The sequence below is a fragment of the Vitis vinifera genome, chromosome 14, assembly GCF_030704535.1.
Source record: "Vitis vinifera cultivar Pinot Noir 40024 chromosome 14, ASM3070453v1".
Classification (NCBI taxonomy): domain Eukaryota; kingdom Viridiplantae; phylum Streptophyta; class Magnoliopsida; order Vitales; family Vitaceae; genus Vitis; species Vitis vinifera.
In genome coordinates, this window is record NC_081818.1 from 4915978 (window position 1) to 4936571 (window position 20594).

Genomic DNA, 20594 nt, shown 5'->3' on the forward strand with positions numbered 1-20594 from the left:
AATCTATTTTTTCATTTTTTTTATTTTTTTTTACTTTTAATTTTTTTTCCCTCACATTTTCCTTCAAACTTATCGGGAACCAACTATAATCTTATTTTTTTTTGGAACCAAATATAATTTAAACATTTTTTTTTACTTTCTAGAATTCTAAGATAACCTTAAAGTTAATAAATTATTTTTATATATTACTTTAAACTTTTTTTTTCAATTATATGACTCTTTTATATAAAAATTAAATAATTTAAAAATATACAATTTTTTTGTAATTTTAATTATATTTATTTATTTATTTTTTATAGTAAAATCAAATATGCTAAAATTATTTTTCTTTAACAGTTTTCTTTCTTTTTATAGTAACCAAACATAGGGCAAGGAAAAGTTGCTATAAAAAATTCAATTTATTTAGTTTTTCAAATTATATTTATTTAAAGACATAAAAAAGACAAGTTGTAATACATATGAAAGTTATTTTTCCAAATAACCCTACTTAAAATTACGTGACAAAACAAACAAGGCATAGTATTGTCATTTTCAAAACATGCATGTGTTGAAAATACGTCATGTAAGTCAATCATTGATGGCCCATTTGTAAAATAATTTTGAAGGTATTATCACAAGAGACGTATCTAAATAATTATTGTGGCATTTTCTCATTAAATGATGGTTGATTTTTCCATCCACCACGTGCTAAATTTTGATTGGTTCAAAATATAGCTTCTATCACATTAGATAACACCCCAACGCAAGGACAGGTGGCCCACAACTTCAGGGTGTGCTAAGATACATTTGATCCCACAGTAAACCCATGGTCCCTACGGCCTGATGTGGAGTAGGGTGTTTAGTTAAAAAGTCAATGGTGGTAATCCAACAGTACCCTCTCATTCTGGCCTATACACGTCGTACCTTATCAGCTTCTTCCCCGCACCGCACGGCTTTGTCTCTCTCCATCGGTGATCCGTCTATCTGGAAATAGTTTTCTCGCCTGTTTCAGCCATTTTCTTTCGCTTTCCAGAATTTTCATCCCGTAGAATTTAAACCTCTGCGAATTATAAAAAGGGAAAAAAAAAAAATCCATTTCCTCCGCACACGCACTCTCTCGTTTCAGAGTTTTTACTTTCTCTGTTCACGAGCCAAATCTCAGCGAAATTTTATCACTATTTCTTCACGCTTCTCTCTGTCAAAGGATCTCCGCAGAATTTCTCACAAATTTTCCATTTTCTCTCTCCTTCCAGAGTTTTTTCATCTTCCAAAATCGGAGCAAAGTTCTGTCTCACTCTCGAGATTTTTTTTTTCAAGTCTCCTCTAAAAAGAATCTCTTCAAGATTTTCTCTTCAACTTATTTAATATCTCATGTTATAATTGTCCTCGTATTTGCACATTTGGATCGAAAATCAGCGCTGAGTATTTGTAATTCGGTGAGAAATTTGAAACAGAGGTTGATTTCTGAATCTCTGTTCGATTTTTCCTTCTATCTCAGAAAATTTGGAAGACAATTGGTGGCTTTCGAGGATGGCGTATTCCGTCCTTTGCCTTCCAGGTGAAGCGTTGGTGAGTTTTATATGTTCTATTTGGTTTCTGAGAAAACGAGAAGTGATTGAAGAGAAGAAAGGTTATTGAAGTAAAAATTTTTTTATGCTGTTTCAGTTTTGAAAATGAAAGTTGCTTTCAAGTTTTTTGAATTAAAAATTGTTTTATGCTGCTTTGGTTTTGAAATGAAAGTTACTTCGCTTTCATTTTCTCGAGGGCCGTAAGAATCAACTTGTTTTGGTTTTTTTGCATAGTTGATCTGAAATGTGTTTTCAGAGTTTTAGAAATTCCTCCTTCATTTTGCATCAAAACGAATTCCTTATTTTATGAGGTTTCTTGCCCTCCTTTTAGTAGCTGAGAATATTGAGGAAAGAAAAAGAAAAGAAAAATTAAAATTTTCCAAAATGAAAATAATAAAAGATCTGCTCAATTAAACTGAGTACTTCTTCCTTAAATTTCTTCATCAGCCAAACGGACCACGATTGGAACTTGAATTCATACTTCTGGTTTAAAAAAAAACAGAGCTTATTCATACTTTAATTGATCTGACTTCTATTTATAAAGTTTTCAAAAAAGAAAAGAGAAATAACGGCTTCTAACAATGTACTGAGAAAGTTGAGAAAAAGAAAAGAACAAATTTTGAATCTCATGTTCTGTTTGTTTTTAGTGTTTCAAAGATGTTCTACTTGCCTAAACTGACCAATTAGCCCTTTTATTATTTATTTATTTATTATTATTATTATTTGCAATTTCTTACCAATGGAGCAAAGCTTTACCCTCCAATTGATTCAAAGGAAAATGAGGAGAATAAAAGACACTGATTTATTGGAACCTTGTGTTTTATATAATGTTTGTCTCTCCTCAACCAGGTGAGTTGAGTGAAGGTTTTTTATTTCCTAATACTGACTAATGAAAAAATGGGAGGCATAAATATTTTATTTCTTTTCTCTCCTGTCTTATATGAGAAAATCAAATAAAGGATAATATTTTCATTTGTAAGTTTTCAGTTAGAAGCATTTTAAATTTCAAAAATTGAATTTATGATGAAATTAACTTTATCTTTGCCTAATTACCTGAATTTCACGTGCATGCTGGTTGGTTTTTGCAGAACTTGTGTGCTTTCTGAGCATTGGAGATTCCTGAGATGGACAGTTCAGAGACATAGATTCTGTAGCTTGCGTGAATAAAGTGATTTGAATTATCAGTAATTGGCAGCTTGGGTGTAGTATATCTGGATATGATGGCTTCCCAGTTTGGTTCAATGTTGACAAGGTTGGGTAATCTATCCACTTCTGATCATGCTTCTGTGGTGTCCATCAATCTATTTGTGGCACTCCTTTGTGGTTGCATTGTGATTGGTCATCTTCTTGAGGAGAACCGGTGGGTGAATGAGTCAATCACTGCCCTTGTGATTGTGAGTCTCTGATCTTATTTTACACTGTGTGCTAAAAAACTCTGGTCAAGACAAGAATATAAAATAATGCTTATATTTTATTTAAGGATAACAAAGAACTCACCTCAGTCAAGTCTTTGCTATTGTGAATTTTCATTCTTTCCTTTTGCTTGGTTGGTTGAGAGAGTGAGGAAAAGAAATGAAGGAAATTTGAATTTCATGTTCTATTTTCTTTTGGTTCTTGATAAATGAAGGACTCTCCTCAACTGATTTGTTAGGCTTAGGCGAGTGGAGGTTGTTGTTTCTCTGGTCTTGAGCAATGAAAATTTATTTTAGATTCAAAATATTAAATTATTTTCATTTCCTACCTCTTCTAGCAACCAAATGGGGATGTCATGTTATTGCACTGTGAAAAAGTTAAAATTTGTTTGTGAGTAAAATATTTCCTCTAAGTCTTATGACAGCAGATTATAGTTGTCTTTATATGGATTGATGGCAGGGTGTGTGTACTGGAGTTGTTATTTTGCTGACAAGTGGGGGAAGAAGCTCACATCTTCTGGTCTTCAGTGAAGATCTTTTCTTTATATATCTTCTTCCGCCCATTATATTTAATGCTGGGTAAGTCTAGCATTCCCATTTAATCTCTTGGAAGAATGATTTATTTAATGCTGGTCTTCAGTGAAGTTTTTATAGTTCTTACTAGTACTCTTGAATGATTTATTATACCTTTTCTTAAACCGCATTGTTCAGTTAATATGCTTTATGGCACTTGAGTCTTCTTGAATCCAGAATTTATCACTAGGTTTACTGCTATTTGGCCATCAACTTTGAATATTTTGGATTAGGCTATGGTCTTTGATTGTTGTCCTTTATAAATTTCTTTTGTGTAAAGTATAAACCACAAAATCAACCTTGGTTGCCTACTGAATGTCTATTCTATCTGGATCCAGATTCAATTCATAAACCCTCTTGCACTTTCTTTAACCATGAGAACCCCTTATTATTATCTATACTGAAAATTCCACCTCCCAAAATTTGTTCTCCCCACCACCCTTTATAATCCAAGGTATGAAAAAAGTTTTGTTATTCGGTTTAACCTTGTTAAATATGATTAATAGTTTGGTTGTATGGAAAGCTAAATTTTGTTATTGTTGGGGAAAGAGCTAGGGAGATTCCAGGTTTAGTTCCATGTACTAAAAAAACATTACAGATAAAAAATGTTTATTTTGTTTCAAGCAAATAATTCAATAGTTAGAAATTTGGATTAGATATGGATATGTATATCTAACGTAGCTGAGTTTTACAAATCCAAGATTTAATATACTGGTATGGGAACCTGCCAGAAGGTGTAAATCTAGGATATTGCATTTTTGCCTAAGATTTTTGATAAGCACAAAATGCATATATATTAAAAAGCGCCAAAAGAATGCACCAAAGTACACGGTATGTATACAAATAACACCTAAAAACACAATAAACAAGAGAGAATACAAAAAAACACCCTCTCTTAACAAGAACCCAATCACTCTACAAAATCGAATAAAGACATAGAACCTATCTTTATGTACATCTTCACTCATGTAAACAAATTTCTAAGAAAGGAGTTCTTAAAATATTGATTCAAATCCTCATTATCAAACAACCTTTGATTCCTTTCTTTCCATATAATTCAAAAAATAAACAAAGGAGCTACTCTCCAAACCTTCTAGTGTCTTTTACCCATAAGGGGACCATGCCATCCTAGGAGAGCTTCCTTAATAGTAGCAGCTCACAACCATTGGATACCGAAAAGAATAAATAGCAATTGCCAAAGGACCCTAATTTGATTAGAAACACTTGCATTTTGAACTGATTAATTCAATAGGTTGACAAGATAATATGATTTTCAATTAATCCTGAAGTTTTCAACAATATGTGAAACTGTTATACTGAAAATTTAACTATGTACTCTACTGAGTTCTGTATCACTGAAAGATATCCAAAGTTCAGAAGATAGCCCTGCTTTCAGACATCTCTTTGTTGCCTATGTTGTAGTTTTGACCAAAACAACTAAGTAATATAATGACGGCAAATTTTAAGGTGGATGACATGCTGAACTTTTGCTTTTAATATTCTGTAATTCTATATTCGATATATGTATTCCAGTCATCTAAGTTTTCTTTTACACTTGAAATTCAGCACGGTTAGAATTCACTCATATTTCTACTTGTGAGCAGAACACCATCACTTCTTGCTAAAGTACTGATATGTTCTTTTTTATTCACATTTTAAGCTGTAACAAAGCTTTCTGGTAATCTGCTGTTTCAAATGATACCCTACTCATATATATGGATTTTCAATATTTCTGAAATTCTTCTCCGAGTCCTTTTTCTGTGCCAGGTTTCAGGTGAAAAAGAAGCAATTTTTTCGGAACTTTATCACTATCATGCTGTTTGGTGCGGTTGGAACACTAATATCTTGTGGCATAATAACATCAGGTATGTCTAACCACCTCATACTGTTGTTGTTGTGATATATGCAAGTCCCTGGAGTAGTTTGCAGAGTCATGGTAAAATCACTAATAGAAAAGACTGAAAAGGATTAAAGAATGAAATGCAGGATATAATAGGAGAAAGTTTAGAAATCTAACATTTTGAGACACTTGGTTGGAGTTTGTCGATTGCTGGAACTGATAATAATAATTGCAACTCTAGAATGTGTTCAATGGTGGAACCTCGTGCTTGAAACAAAAAATATTGGACCTTAAGCACTACAAATTTTTATCAGAAGTGGAAAAAAAAAAATAATACTATTATTAGATGAATCATGTCTTTTCACTGGTACTGGCCCAAAAAATAGAGAATGAGTCTGTTATAATTAATAAGGTGATAAACCATTAGTTTTGGCCTTAAATTTCGCATTCCTAAGCTCTATACACTAGATATAAGGTGCTTATAGAGGTCCTGTTGCTTTGTAGCATAAGTTGGTAAACCTGACACAAGTAGAGTTATAGGAAAAATCTTTATAGATTTAGAGCCATGATTAAATATTTACTTTAAGGAATACATATTACTATGAAGCTCAACCATTCATTGGCTGTCTGTGCTGAGTACTCATAATTTTTAGTTCATTTCATGAATCTTTTTGGTCTAACTAGTCCTGATACAGTGGTTTTAGCTACTTATCTAGATATTCGGTAGTCATATGTAGGAGGAAGTTATCACTTGTCTTTCTTGTTTTGAGGATAGACAATGGGATGTATGTAGATCAGCAGTTTATTTTGGTTTATTTTAACTAAATTTACATCTCAGAAATAACCTGGACTACAATAACATAGAGCTATGAATATGTTTTGTGTGTTCAAATCACCTCTAGGCTGTAATTATCAAAGTTTTCAAAGGCGTATCTCAGGCGCGCCTTAGGGCGAGGCGAGGCAAAAACGCCCTGACGCATAAATAATAAAACGCAATGCGAGAAAGGCGTACACCTTTTCCAATGAGGCGTGTCTGAGGCGCGCTTTGATCGCGCCTTTTACGCTCCGAGAAGAAGGCGCACGCGTTGTAGAAGTTGATGTGGCTATGAAGAAATTAAAAAAAAAAGCCCTAACTGATCCCTAAAGCAAAACCCGAGTCCCGATTGAAGGCAAACAGAAATTGGGAGAAAAACTCCAAAAGGAAACCCTACCTGAAGCGGCGACGGAGTGCTCAACCTCAGGCGGCGACCAATCTAGAGCATCTTCTCCGGCGACGACCAATCGCAGAGCATCTTCTTCGGCGGCAATCCTTCTCGTTCATCTCCAGGTATGTCGCGATCTCCCTTTCTTCGTGTCTCCGATGCTTCCCCCGCTCGGCTTCATCTTGTTCTCCATCTGCCATGGTTTTCTTCATCTTCCATGGCAGTCGACAAATTGACGCAGAGAGGCTGGCTCACTCTTGGCAGTCGGGGTCTCCTTCTCGTTCTCGTTCATCAAATTTTATTTTTTAATCAAATGCCATCCAATATATATGCATATATATATAATATATATATCTATTTAAATCATTTGACCCCAATTTTGACGAGCTCTCTACGCAGAGAGGCTGGCTCTCTCTTGGCAGTCGGGGTCTCCTTCTCGTTCTCGTTCATCAAATTTTTTTTTTAATCAAATGTCATCCAATATATATGCATATATATAATATATATATCTATTTAAATCATTTGACCCCAATTTTGACCAACTCTCTCTCTGAGACTCTCAACCAGCAGCCGTTTCTCCTTCACCATTTATATTTTGTAAATATTCCAACTTAAAATTATTTTTATATTTCTGGTCTAATTTTATTTTTCACCCAAACCATTTTTATTTTCTAAATATTTCAGTAAATTGGCTGCTTTAAATTATTTTTTTATTTTTGGTTTAATTTTTTTTTTCACCCAAATTTTCTTTATTTCATTATTAAATTCTAATTGAAATTTATGTGTATAATTTTTAAATTCTTCTAAAACAAATATTGATTTTTTTAAATTAAAACCAATTAAATTTTGAATTTCATTTTTAAATTCCTTTCAATTATGTCTTGTTATTATTTTTTAGTCAATTATATTATTATATAGAAATTTGAATATTATTATTGGTGTTTTTTTTTTTTAGAATGAGTTCCTCCGATTCGAAATATTCAAGAAAAGATTTTGTGTGGAAGTATGTTATTGAAGTTGCCGGGGAGCAATATTTAAGACGTAAATTTTACAATCAAAGATGCACGGGAGGGGTGACTAGACTCAAGCATCACTTAGCCGGAACTCATCATGGTATGAAACCATGCAACAAGGTTAGTGAAGATGCTAGATTGGAATGCAAAGAGGCATTGGCCAATTTTAAGGATCAAAAAACGAAAAGAAATGAATTGCTCTAAGAAATTGGTATGGGTCCAACTTCAATGCATGAGAGTGCCTTGTCTAAAACAATAGGGACATTAGGGAGTGGGAGTGGGAGTAGGAGTGTAAGTGGGGGTGGGGAACCTATTCCTAGGGGACCCATGGATAAATTTACCACTTCACAACCTAGACAAACTACTTTGAATTCAAAGTGGAAGCAAGAAGAAAGGAAGGAAGTGTCTAGAAAAATTGGTAGGTTCATGTATTCAAAAGGTCTCCCATTCAACACTGTGAATGATCCTTATTGGTTTCCTATGATAGATGTTGTTGCAAATTTTGGGCCCGGGTTTAAGCCTCCATCTATGCATGAATTGAGGACATGGATTCTTAAAGAAGAGGTGAATGACCTAAGTATCATTATGGAAGATCACAAAAAAGTTTGGAAACAATATGGATGTTCAATTATGTCAGATGGTTGGACAGATGGAAAGAGTAGGTGTCTTATCAATTTTTTGGTGAATAGTCCTGCTAGCACTTGGTTTATGAAATCAATTGATGCTTCTGATACAATAAAAAATGGGGAATTGATGTTCAAATATCTTGATGAGGTGGTTGAAGAAATTGGAGAGGAGAATGTTGTGCAAGTCATCACTGATAATGCCTCTAATTATGTGAATGCTGGAATATGAGGCTTATGGAAAAAATGAGAAAATTGTGGTGGACTCCTTGTGCTGCTCATTGTATTGATTTGATGTTGGAGGATATTGGAAAGCTAAATGTTCATGCTACTACACTCTCTCGAGCTAGGCAAGTTGTGAAGTTCATATATGGGCATACTTGGGTTCTTAGCTTGATGAGAACATTTACAAAAAATCATGAACTTCTTCGTCCAGCAATTACACGATTTGCTACTACATTTCTTACTCTCCAAAGCCTTTGTAAGCAAAAGCAAGCTCTTATAGCAATGTTCCCATCAGAAAAATGGTGTTCAAGCACATGGGTTAAAAAGGTAGAAGGTGTGAAAACTCGAAGTACAGTGTTGTTTGATCCAAATTTTTGGCCTCATGTTGCTTTTTGCATAAAGACCACTGTTCCATTAGTTAGTGTCTTGAGAGAGGTTGATTCAGAGGAAAGACCAGCCATGGGTTATAATTATGAGTTGATGGATTCAGCTAAGGAGAAGATTGCATTTAATTATCGGGGCGTGGAGAGAAAATATGGCCTAATTTGGAGAAAAATTGATGCAAGATGGACTCCGCAACTTCATCGACCTTTACATGTAGCGGGTTATTATCTTAATCCTCAATTGCGGTATGGAGATAAGTTCTCTAATGCTGATGAGGTGAGGAAGGGATTATTTGAATGCATGGATAGGATGTTGGATTATCAAGAACGTTTAAAAGTTGACATTCAGTTCGACTCATATGACCAAACAATGGGTGAATTTGGGAGTCGTATTGCAATTGATTCTCGAACATTAAGAAGTCCTACAAGTTGGTGGATGTGTTTTAGGGGTTCAACACCGGAGTTGCAAAAGTTTGCTATTCGAGTCCTTAGCCTTACTTGTAGTGCTTCGGGATGTGAAAGAAATTGGAGCACATTTGAGTCGGTAATACTTTTATTTTTGTAAATTTTTATACATATATTTCTATGTCAATGTTAGAGAACCTTATTTCATTTTAACACATAAATTTGATACTTTTATTATTTGTAGATCCATACAAAAAAAAGAAATAAACTTGAACATCAAAGGTTGAATGCTCTAGTGTATGTAAGATACAACACTAGATTGAGAGAGCGAAGTCTACAAAGGAAACAAAATGTTGATCCGATTTTGGTAGAGGAGATTGATTCAAATGATGAATGGATTGCAGAGAAAGAAGATCCCCTCCTCCCCCTTGATCTTTGTTGGCTTCAAGATAATGAGTTATTCAGTATTGATGCCATTAGAGCTGTGTCATCCAACTCCCAAGAGACTGAAACATCATCGGATCACATGGTTTCTTCACATTCCTACAAAAGGAAACATAATGAAGTACCAAGTAAGTACTCAAAAATTGAAGTCATAAATTTGATTAAATTTAATAAAAAAACTTATAATATTTACACTTAATTAATTCTTTATGCTAGGTACAAATGGAGGCAAAGGCAAAGAGAAGGAGTTGAATTTGACACCAATTGATGAAGATGAAGATTTACATGAAATGGGGATACATGATAGTGGACATTTTCCTACTATTGATACATTGGATGAGGATGATGATGACCTTGAGGATGAGGATTTAAGTTGAAACAATTGACTCTAGTTGTTATTTTATGACTTAGTTATGGATTTTTTGTAAAAGTTTAGAACTATTATGATGGTTGACTCTATTTTCTATTTCATGACTTAGTTATGATTTTTTGTTAAAGTTTGAAACTATTAGTATAGTTGAATCTAGAATCTATTTTATGACTTTGTTATGGTTTTTTTGTGAAAGTAGGGTACTAGTATGCTTTTTTTTTTTTATGATTCTAATGAATTGCTTTCATGTTTCTATTTATGCTATTTTATTTTATATATTTTAAAATATTAATTAATTATATAATGTGAGGCTCAAAAAGCTTACGCCTCAACGCCTCGAGGCTTACGCCTCGCCTCACGAACACAAAAATGCCTCGCCTTACGCTTTCGCCTTTAAAAACTTTGGTAATTATAGAGAGAAGGGTAATCACCTCTAGGCCGTAATAAGTTTTTTTTTGCAGTAAGCTTCTTTGGTTATTTAATATGTATATGTATATATTGATATAATTTTGTAAGGAGCTCACAATGAATTTTTTGAGGTGCTAGATGGTCATTGGTATCGGTAACCATCATGTTTGGATTGGTTCTAAGTAAATGGAAATTTTTTTAGCATCATCTGAACATGATTGTAATTCTCTTTTGATTGACACAGGTGTTATGCAATTCTTTAGTAAATTGGATATTGGTTCCTTCGATATAGGAGATTATCTAGGTATTACCTGATCTTATTATTTTGTTTCACTAAGATTTTCAGTTTCCCAATTTGAGCTATTATTGTTTTTTCCACCTTTTCTTTAGCCATTGGTGCGATATTTTCAGCAACAGATTCTGTTTGCACGTTGCAGGTATGGTGCATTACAAAGTTATAGCAGCCAGACAACAATGGTACCAATAGTTGTGAAACTAAACCTTTTCCTTCTGATGATGCAGGTGCTTAACCAGGATGAGACGCCTTTACTTTATAGCCTGGTCTTTGGGGAGGGGGTTGTAAATGATGCAGCATCAGTTGTTCTTTTCAATGCAATCCAGAGCTTTGATCTCACCCACACCAATCTCAGGATTGCTTTGCAGTTTATTGGCAACTTTTTTTATTTATTTTTTACAAGCACTATGCTAGGAGTCGTAGTGAGTCTCTCTCTCTCTCTCTCTCTTGATCTCAATCTTTCACACAACTCAAACACACATTTTTTTTTAATATGTACAAGCTAGGAATAAATTATGCAATCTGTTTGCCTTTGCAGGCTGGGTTGCTCAGTGCTTACATTATCAAAACTTTGTATTTTGGCAGGTATGTTACTTTCATGATCAATGTCATTTGAATCATATATCAACTTGCTTTCCTGCTTTATGTACTCTGTTTTGTATAATTTGATGTGACCTGATCTAAATATGATATTGATGAGGCATAATTTGGCACGTATGTTACAGTCATAGCCTGGAGGAGTGATTGGCTTGGTCTTTTCTTTTTTATGGTCCAATCATAAAATTAAATGTTCAATGATGTCATAGGATAGTGTAAAGAAGGACTATAGGCATACCTAATCAATTAAAATTTGCTCAAATTTGATATATTGGGAGACACTTTAGACATTAGTTCTGTTGAAGGTCAATTGACAATTTGTTTTATTGTATTTTATTAGTAGGTTATCAAAACATTTCATGTCACTATATGGTGTGATGATAAACATTTCATGTCACTTCATGGTGTGATGATAATACTGTCAGTGGAAGGATTTGGCATTGAATGGACTCAAGTGGAGTTTCGAAAGGTGGAAAGTGTTGGTTTGCCGTAGAATCTAAGACGTTTGAAATCTCCATTGAAGTGGTCCGAGGTAAACTGAGAGGAACTATTTTGGAGAGGAGTAAAGGCTTTTCCTCTTGGATAAGATTTGGTGAAAAGAGCTTAAGTCTACTGTTGGAAGGTGTGGAAGCTTGGTGTAGAGGAGAGTCAAATTCGGGGCGTTTAAAAGTTTGGGAAGAAGGAGGAAGAAAATTTAGGCTGAATTGTCGTTCTAATGAGGCTGGGAGGTTTTTACTCTGCTCGGTCAGAGATGTGGAAGCTAAGAAGTTCTGTTTTGTTTTTCCAGAAGGAAATGGCTTGGTAGGGGGTTGGTTTCTGTTGGCTAAGAAGTTAAGGGCTCTTGGGGTCTCCATTCCAATTGTGAGGAATAGCTTCCAGTTTGATCTAAGTACTGGCAAGGTGGGGAGTAGTGTCAAAGGTTTAGAGAATGAGTCAGGTTCGTTTGCAGAAGTAGTGAAAAGGAAGACAGGAGAGTTAGGGGATTCTTTAAGGGTGCACCTAGGGGAACATGAACTGTTGTGTAGGGAGGAGCAGCTAGGGCGTTGTCTGATGGGCTGTTTTGGTGGTAGTCCTGAGTCCATTCCTCTACTGCCTTCTTTGAAGAGATGGGCGTTTGAAAGTTGGTTGCTTAAGGGGGATTTAAGAATTTCCAGGCTGGGTGGGGCCCTTGTGTTATTTGAGTTTCAAAACAAATGGGAAGCTGATATGGTGCTTTTAAGAGGGAGCAGACAATTCAAGAATAGAGATTTTCTCTTGCAAAGGTGGGGACCGGAAGTGGGGTGCACTTGGAAAGAGAGTCTTGCTAAGGAAGTTTGGGTAAGGGTTGTAGGACTTCCTCTTCATCTTTGGAGTAAGGAGGTTTTTAAGAGAATTGGAGAGTGTTATGGGGGGTTTGTAGTTGTGGATGAGGAAACTGCTTTCTTCTCCCAGCTGCAGTGGGCTCGGATTTTGGTCAAAGTTTCGCGGAAGAAATGGCCAGGGTCTCTGCAGGTGGAGGCTGGTAATTCTAGTTGGGAGCTTAGCCTGTGGTGGGAAGCTTCACCGCGAGTGATGCAGGCTGAGTCAAGCTCCTGGTAGCAGATGAGAAAAGGATGTGAGGTTAGGGATGAAGGTGGGGGAGTTTCACGCGCTAAAGCTAGATTACGGGAGCCTCAATTTGAATTTCAAAACAGGGGGTCAGATGTGCAGGTGGCGTGTGGCAGTGGACTAAAGACTGCTGACGGTGTAAGGGGCAGGCCGACAGTAACTCTTGCAGCAGGCTCCTCAGTGAGTGGGCCTGGGCCTAAGTCTGGTTGTTGGGTGTCTTCAAAAGGCGCAAGTGGGCCGGTTTTAAAAGGAGCAACGGGTTGGGCCGAGGGCCTTTCTTCCCTAAGCCCTGTGGTTTCGGGCTGGGGAAAGGTGTGAAAGGAGCCTTTTGAGCCTTGGAATCCTGAGGCCCATCCGAGTCCTTTTGGGGAGCCCGTCCCTTCTAGGGCTCCCTCTGAGTTTGTTGGGAATAACGCGGGGTTGGAGTAGGAGCTACTGGCAGTGGGAGACGCCGGCAGCAAGGTTTCGTCTCTTGACCGTCTAAAGCTCACCGATGAAGCTCTTTTGGATGAAGCATCCAGGTACCCCCTTCACCTCAAACTCCCTATTCTCTCTTTGGGGCTTGGGGTTTCTTCTCCTTCTACTCCATTCTTGGGGCCCGATGTTGCTGTGATGGGGAACGGGGGGGTTTGCAGTGGGATGTTTGGGGTAGCGGAAGGAGCAAGGAGTAGGGTTCCTTTGCGTGAAGAGAGGTTGGAAGTCTTTTCAGCCTGCGAAGGGTGGAACTTGTCTCCGTGGGCTGCGGGTGGCGGTGCAAAGGGTCTGAGCTAGCTATAGTTCCATTTGGAGTGGATTTAGAAAGTCCATTAGCGGAGACGATGGCCCTTCAGCTGGATGAGGGGGAAGGAGAGGAAGGATGGAGTTCCAGTTGCCTTGCGAAGTTCAGTCGTTGTCTGGGTATGCCGACAGAAGGGTTTGAGGAGGAAATTTTGTACCTTTTGAGGATAATGAGGGGGAGAATTGAACAAAAGAGCCAGGACAGGAAGTATAGAAAGACGAAGTCTTCGGCTTCAAAATCCAGTAGGGAATTAAAGAAGTTGGAGTGGACAGTAAGCTATAAAAGAGCTAGAGTGGCTACCAATGCAGGCAAGTTTGGAGGGGCTTCTGGATTGGGGTGCAAATGAAGATAAGGATTTTATCATGGAATGTTAGAGGGGCAAACGATAGTGATAAGAGAAAAATCATTAAGTTCGTCATAAAATCCAATAAAGTGGATGTGGTGTGCCTGCAAGAAACTAAAATTAAGGAAATGAGTACGGGGCTTGTCCGCAGTCTTGGGGTGGGAAGACATCTTGACTGGAGAGCAATCAATTCTAAGGGGGCAGCTGAAGGTGTTCCGGTGTTTTGGGACAATAGAGAGGTTGAATTGTTGGAGGTGGAAGAAGGGATGTTTACAATATCTTGTCAGTTTAAGAATTGTGTGGATGGGCTGAGGTGGGTGTTCACTGGAGTTTATGGGCCGGTGTGCAGTAGGGATAGAGAGGATTTCTGGGAGGAACTCGGGTCAATAAAAGGGTTATGGAGAGATCCTTGGTGTGTGGGGAGAGATTTCAATATGGTCAGATACCCAGAAGAGTGTAATAGGAGGGGTGGGCTTTCTGCGTCAATGAGGAGATTTACAGAAGTGGTGGAGGATTTGGAGTTAAGGGACTATCCTTTACAGGGAGGTCCTTTTACATGGTGAGGTGGGTTAAATAACCAGTCCCAGTCTAGGCTTGACAGGTTCTTAGTGACAGATGAATGGGACAGTATGTTCAATGGGGCCGTGCAGGGAATCCTTGCTAGAACAGTCTCTGATCATTTTCCCATCCTCCTAAAAGGTGGAGGTTTGAAGAGGGGTCCATCATTGTTCAGATTTGAGAACATGTGGTTGGAAGAAAAGGGGTTCATGGATCAGATGAAGAGGTGGTGGGGGAGTTTATCTTTTACTGTGTCTTTCAGCTTTGTTCTGGATGCAAAACTAAGAGCCTTAAAAGATATTTTAAAGGTCTGGAATAAAGAAGTTTTTGGTTTAATTGATACTAAGAAGAGTCAGGCTCTTAGTCAGGTGGAGTACTGGGATGAATTGGAGAAACATTCAACTCTGAGTTTGGAGGATTGTGAAGCAAGGAAGGAGGCTAAGGAGGCTTATAAGACTTGGGTGTTGAGGGAAGAAATTTCTTGGAGACAAAAGTCTAGGGAACTGTGGTTGAAGGAGGGGGACAATAACACTAGATTCTTTCATAGGATGGCGAATGTGCATAGCAGAAGAAATTGGTTGTCCAAGTTGAAAGTGGATGACTGTTGGCATACCGAAGAAGGGGGGTGGCGTCTTGTTGTTGAGGGGCTGTCTTTCATGAGGTTAGCTAGCAATGAGGCTGTGGGGTTGGAGATTCCTTTTGCGGAAGGAGAGGTGTTTACGGCACTTTCAGATCTAGGCAAGGATAAAGCCCCCGGTCCGGATGGCTTTACCATGACTTTTTGGTTGTTTTGTTGGGACGTAGTGAAGATTGAGATAATGGGTTTTTTCAAGGAATTCCAAGAGGGGCGGATTTGTTAAATCTTTGAATGCAACTTTCTTGGTCTTAGTTCTAAAGAAGGGAGGTGCAGAAGATCTGAAAGATTTCAGACCTATCAGCCTTGTAGGCAGCCTCTACAAGTTGTTGGCCAATAGAATTAAAAAGGTGATGGGGAAAGTGATTTCGGAGTCCCAAAATGCCTTTGTGAAGGGTAGACAGATTTTGGATGCAGTTTTGATTGCAAACGAGGCTGTGGACTCAAGGTTGAAAGACAATGTTGGATGGGTGTTATGCAAGTTGGATATAGAGAAGACTTATGATCATGTTAGTTGGAGCTTTTTGTTGGCAGTTCTTAAAAAGATGGGTTGTGGGGAGAGATGGATAAAGTGGATAGATTGGTGCATCTCCACTGTGAAATTCTCCGTTTTAATTAATGGTTCTCCATCCGGTTTTTTTCAAAGCTCGAGAGGGTTGAGACAAGGAGATCCCCTCTCCCCTTACTTGTTTGTGATAGCCATGGAAGTGTTTAGTAGTATGTTGAGAAGGGCTATTAGTGGGGGCTTCTTATCTAGGTGGAGGGTGAGTGATAGGAGTGGTGTGGGGTTTCAAATCTCACATTTGTTATTCGCGGATGACACGTTGGTTTTTTGTGAGGAGTCTTTAGATCAGATGACTTATCTAAGTTGGCTTCTCATGTGGTTTGAGGCGTATTCAGGGTTGAAGATCAACTTAGAGAAGAGTGAGTTGATCCTGGTGGGAAGAGTGCATGATATAGAGGGATTGGCCTTGGAGTTGGGTTGTAAAGTGGGTGGGCTTCCTTCTTGTTATCTGGGATTGCCTTTAGGGGCACCTTTCAATTCATTGGCTGTGTGGGATGGGGTTGAAGAGCGTTTTCGCAAAAGGCTTGCTATGTGGAAGAGTCAATATATATCTAAAGGAGGGAGACTCACCCTAATAAGAAGCACTCTTTCTAGCATGCCTATTTACTTTATGTCTCTTTTTACTTGCCAAGAAAAGTGAAGTTGAGATTGGATAAGATTTAGAGGGATTTTCCGTGGGGTGAGGGAGCTCTCATCCAAAAACCTCACCTTGTCAGATGGAACTTGGTTTGCTTGGGAAAAAAGAAAGGTGGGCTAGGTGTGAGAAATTTAGCTTTGATGAATAGTGCTCTTTTGTGCAAGTGGAATTGGAGGTATGCTAATGAGAGAGAGGCGTTGTGGAGGCGTGTAATTAGCCTCAAGTATGGCGAATAAGAGGAGGGATGGCGTACTCGGGATGTAATTGGGAGAAACGGTGTTGGGCTTTGGAAAGCAATCAGGAAGAAGTGGTGGTTGTTAGATTGTAGCCATGTGGGTAATGGGCAAAGAGTGAGATTCTGGAAAGACAAGTGGTGCGGAGATGGGCCACTTTGTGAGTCCTTCTCCTCTCTTTTCTCCATTTCCATGTCTAAAAATGCTTGGGTTTCGAAGGTTTGGAACCCCGTTGGAGATGGGGATGGCTGGATTCCTCTTTTTGCAAGGGCGTTTAATGATTGGGAGATCGATTTGGTGGAGCGTTTGTTGTAGAAGATCCATGCCTTCAGGGTTCAAAGGGAGGAGGAAGATACAGTGATATGGACAGCTTCAAATGATGGTGCTTTCTTAGTTAAGTTTCTTTATTCTGTGTTGGAGCGGGGGGGTTCTTCTATGTTCCCTAGCGAAAGAATTTGGAGGGTAAGCGTGCCTCCAAAGGTAGCTTTCTTTGCTTGGGAGGCTTCCTGGGATAAAGTCTTAACTTTGGAGCAACTTCAAAGGAGGGGGTTCTCTTTGGCAAACAGGTGCTTTCTTTGTCTATCCGAAGCAAAAACGGTGGATCATTTCTTACTTCATTGTGTTAAGACGCGGGTCTTGTGGAACCTTCTTTTCTCCCTTTTTGGTGTATCTTGGACTCTTTCGTGTACAGTGAAGGCAACCCTTATTGGATGGAGTGGAGTGTTTGTAGGGAAAAGGCGCAAGAGGGCTTGGCAAATGGCTCCTTTATGTATATTTTGGTCAGTCTAGAAGGAGAGAAATAGACTAGCTTTTGGGAATGAGGAACTCTCACTTCAAAGGTTGAAATATTCTTTTGTATGTAATCTTTGGTCTTGGGTCAGGGTTTCCTTAGTAGAGAGCCCTTCTTCTCTTGTAAGTTTTTTAGACTGGATAGGCTCCTAGTAAGGGAAGGCGATGTGTATACTCCCTGTATACTTCGAGGGCACTGGTTTTTTGGTGTTTCCTCTTTTTGATTAATATACTTACTTTTTACTTATCAAAAAAAAAATAATACTGTCAGTGCAAATAATATGTATGATGTTTTCTTATTTATAAAAATTGTTTCCTTTTAAGATTGATATTACTGGTTGAAAAAATTGGTTAAGAGCTTCTGATTCAATTGATTGGACCGATATTTGTTGTTTTCTCCTAAAACCTTGTCATATCATTGGTTTGATTCAGCTTTCGCTATTGTTGAGTGTAACAATCTTTTTCTGGCAAGTAACATTTAATATAACAATTTATGGACCTTTCAACAAGAAAGAATTTCTTTCTTCTTTGTTTTTATGTTGTATCTGAATTTGTTCAGTCTACATTACATGAAAATTTTCCTACTGAAATTCCAGGTCTGTGCTCTATAATATCATAGGCTTCTCCTACAAGCTTTTGAAATCTTGATCATAGAGATGGTAATTGAGTCAGGGAAGCGTAATGTATCTGTATGAAATGGGGATGCCATTGGCACACCATTATTGAAAAGAGATTTCATTGCATTTGGCCGGATGAAATTAAAAAATTCTGTTATTTGAGTCCCCAATTTTATTTTATGATAAAACCTCAGATCATGTAGGAATACATATAATAATACGAGAATAATCATACTAAAGACAAAATACACTTACAGAATTTCTGACAAAATCCAGGCACTCTACTGATCGGGAGGTTGCCCTTATGATGCTTATGGCATACCTTTCCTACATACTTGCTGAAGTAAGATTTCTTTTAACTTCTTGGGCACTTCCCTGGCCCCTGTTGTCTATTGGCATTGAGTGTTCTATTTAGATTCAACAGTAGATATATCAATCATTTAAAGTCTTTCCATTGTTAGTAACTTTGGTTGTCCTGCAGCTATTCTATTTGAGTGGCATTCTCACGGTATTTTTCTGTGGGATTGTAATGTCCCATTACACGTGGCACAATGTTACAGAGAGTTCAAGAGTCACTACCAAGTATGTATTTTCCTGAAAGCAATTGGAACATTTTTTGGTCAGGATTTATATTTTTATTTCAAAAAATAGGTCATTACTGGCTGTATGCCTGTTTTAATTTCTGTCTATAAAATTTCCACAGGCATGCTTTTGCGACCTTGTCATTTGTAGCTGAGATTTTCATCTTCCTTTATGTTGGTATGGATGCCTTGGACATTGAGAAATGGAGATTTGTGAGCAAAACGTATGTTCTTACTATCTGCAGAAGCATAGTTTATCTATTTATAAAACCCCTCAATTTGGAAACAGATTATATGCGTATGTATTTTTTTTTTTTTTGCACAACTTGAACATTATTCTCACTTGTTAATCCCATAATTGATATTTCGGCAGTCCTGGAACATCAGTTGCTGTGAGTTCGATACTGATAGGTTTGGTTCTGGTTGGAAGAGCAGCTTTTGTTTTTCCCCTATCCTTTTTATCCAACTTAGCCAAGAAGAACCCAACTGAAAAAATCACTTTCAGGCAGCAAGTGGGTGCTTCCTTTTTTCCTTGATGTTTGGAGTTCATCATTCTAACTTACCAATTGAATTACCAAATCTTATCAACATTTTTCATTGTGTAGGTTATAATATGGTGGGCTGGTCTCATGAGGGGTGCTGTGTCTGTGGCCCTTGCTTATAATCAGGTAAAATATGGATGAACGTTTTGTTCTGTGGGGCTAATAAGACGATCACCATAGGTTTCAAGAAAAATTATTGGTCGATTTACGAGTTATAAATTGTAAGAGGAGAAATGTATTTGTGGATGGTGAGATAGATTCATGCAATTTCAAAAGGGCAGGAGAGGTTTTATTAATTTAAAAAAAAGGATATAATTCCTTATGGTGTTACAATATATGCAGTTTGCAAGGTCGGGACATACTCAATTGCGATCAAATGCAATCATGATTACCAGCACCATAACAGTTGTTCTTTTCAGCACAGTGGTAAGTTCTCCTGCCTGCATCACAAAATACTGCTTATACTAGACTTTGGTGGTTTCTCTTGGGCATTAGAAAGATTTATATTTCCATCATTTTGAATTCAGAGCACAAAATATTATATAGACTCGCTCTTTGAGTTAGAGCTTACATGTTTAAGCACCAGATTGCGTGAAAATGGAGGGTAAAGTTAAGGCTTTTGATGGTATTTTTCAGGTATTTGGTTTAATGACTCAACCTCTTATAAGATTCTTGCTTCCTCATTCAAAAAACACAACCAGCATGGTATATTCAGACTCATCAACTCCAAAATCGTTTGCGGTGCCACTTCTTGAGAGCGCACAGAACTCTGATGCTGATATGGGTGGCCATGGTTTCCCACGCCCTAGTAGCCTTCGCATGCTCCTGACAACCCCGTCTCGCAGTGTTCATCACTACTGGCGCAAGTTTGATGATGCCATTATGCGTCCAATGTTTGGTGGGCGGGGTTTTGTCCCATTCGTTCCTGGCTCACCAACTGAAAGGTCTGCCCCTCAGTAACAGTGAGGAAAGAGCCGCAAAAATACAAGCCTACATGCACTGTGAAGAAGTCCAAATATGTAAGTCTGCTTGGAACCTGTGCTAGTGTTGCTTTCTGTGAGCTTTTGGTGTGGCTGATGAGAATGCGTTTGTATCATATTTTATCATTATATCTTTCATGTATTATATATAAATAGCTTATTTCATTGGCCCCTAGTGTCATCTAATGAGGGTTGCCCAATAAATTGATTCATCCGGTCTTTGTATCAATAGAAACTTCTTGGGTTTTAGTAGGAATTTAGTGTAATATTTTTCTAGTAACTGTTTATATTTTGAGGATTAATAATCGAACACCACCTTTGCTTTTGGGTTCTGCTTCACATTTTGAATTTTGGGGTGGGTTTGAACTGTGAAGATGGATATTGATACTGAAGAGCCATGGTTTTACCCCAAC

The 20594-nt window shown here is 37.7% G+C and overlaps 2 protein-coding genes across 3 annotated transcripts; both read left to right on the forward strand.

Annotated features, from left to right (window-relative positions):
* The first annotated feature begins 888 nt into the window (after nucleotides 1-888).
* Nucleotides 889-20506, forward strand: LOC100259022 (sodium/hydrogen exchanger 2). 2 transcript variants are annotated; one of them, XM_059742408.1, is made up of 15 exons: nucleotides 889-1548; nucleotides 2636-2941; nucleotides 3420-3538; nucleotides 5300-5397; nucleotides 10690-10749; nucleotides 10836-10882; nucleotides 10968-11162; nucleotides 11279-11325; nucleotides 18355-18421; nucleotides 18560-18660; nucleotides 18782-18883; nucleotides 19033-19171; nucleotides 19265-19327; nucleotides 19544-19627; nucleotides 19838-20506. In XM_059742408.1, exons 2-15 carry the CDS (start codon nucleotides 2765-2767, stop codon nucleotides 20159-20161), a joined length of 1623 nt encoding a protein of 540 aa, XP_059598391.1. In that variant the 5' UTR covers nucleotides 889-1548; nucleotides 2636-2764; the 3' UTR covers nucleotides 20162-20506. The 2 variants fall into 2 exon arrangements, with proteins under 2 accessions (XP_059598391.1, XP_059598392.1); XM_059742409.1 differs by having other exon boundaries at nucleotides 889-1537.
* On the forward strand, nucleotides 6321-9621 carry LOC132255016 (uncharacterized). Its single transcript, XM_059742410.1, has 2 exons — nucleotides 6321-6699; nucleotides 7530-9621. The coding sequence occupies exon 2, from the start codon at nucleotides 8439-8441 to the stop codon at nucleotides 9381-9383; it is 945 nt and encodes a 314-aa protein (XP_059598393.1). The 5' UTR covers nucleotides 6321-6699; nucleotides 7530-8438; the 3' UTR covers nucleotides 9384-9621.
* Nucleotides 20507-20594: the final 88 nt, after the last annotated feature.

Excerpts from the sequence above, each read along its gene's own strand:
- LOC100259022 (XM_059742408.1), top strand. The coding sequence starts at position 2,765 with ATGATGGCTTCCCAGTTTGGTTCAATGTTGACAAGGTTGGGTAATCTA. Across the intron at positions 2,942-3,419 it reads CAATCACTGCCCTTGTGATT|GGTGTGTGTACTGGAGTTGT; the intron begins GTGAGTCTCTGA and ends GATTGATGGCAG. Across the intron at positions 19,172-19,264 it reads AAATCACTTTCAGGCAGCAA|GTTATAATATGGTGGGCTGG; the intron begins GTGGGTGCTTCC and ends TTCATTGTGTAG.
- LOC132255016 (XM_059742410.1), top strand. The coding sequence starts at position 8,439 with ATGAGGCTTATGGAAAAAATGAGAAAATTGTGGTGGACTCCTTGTGCT.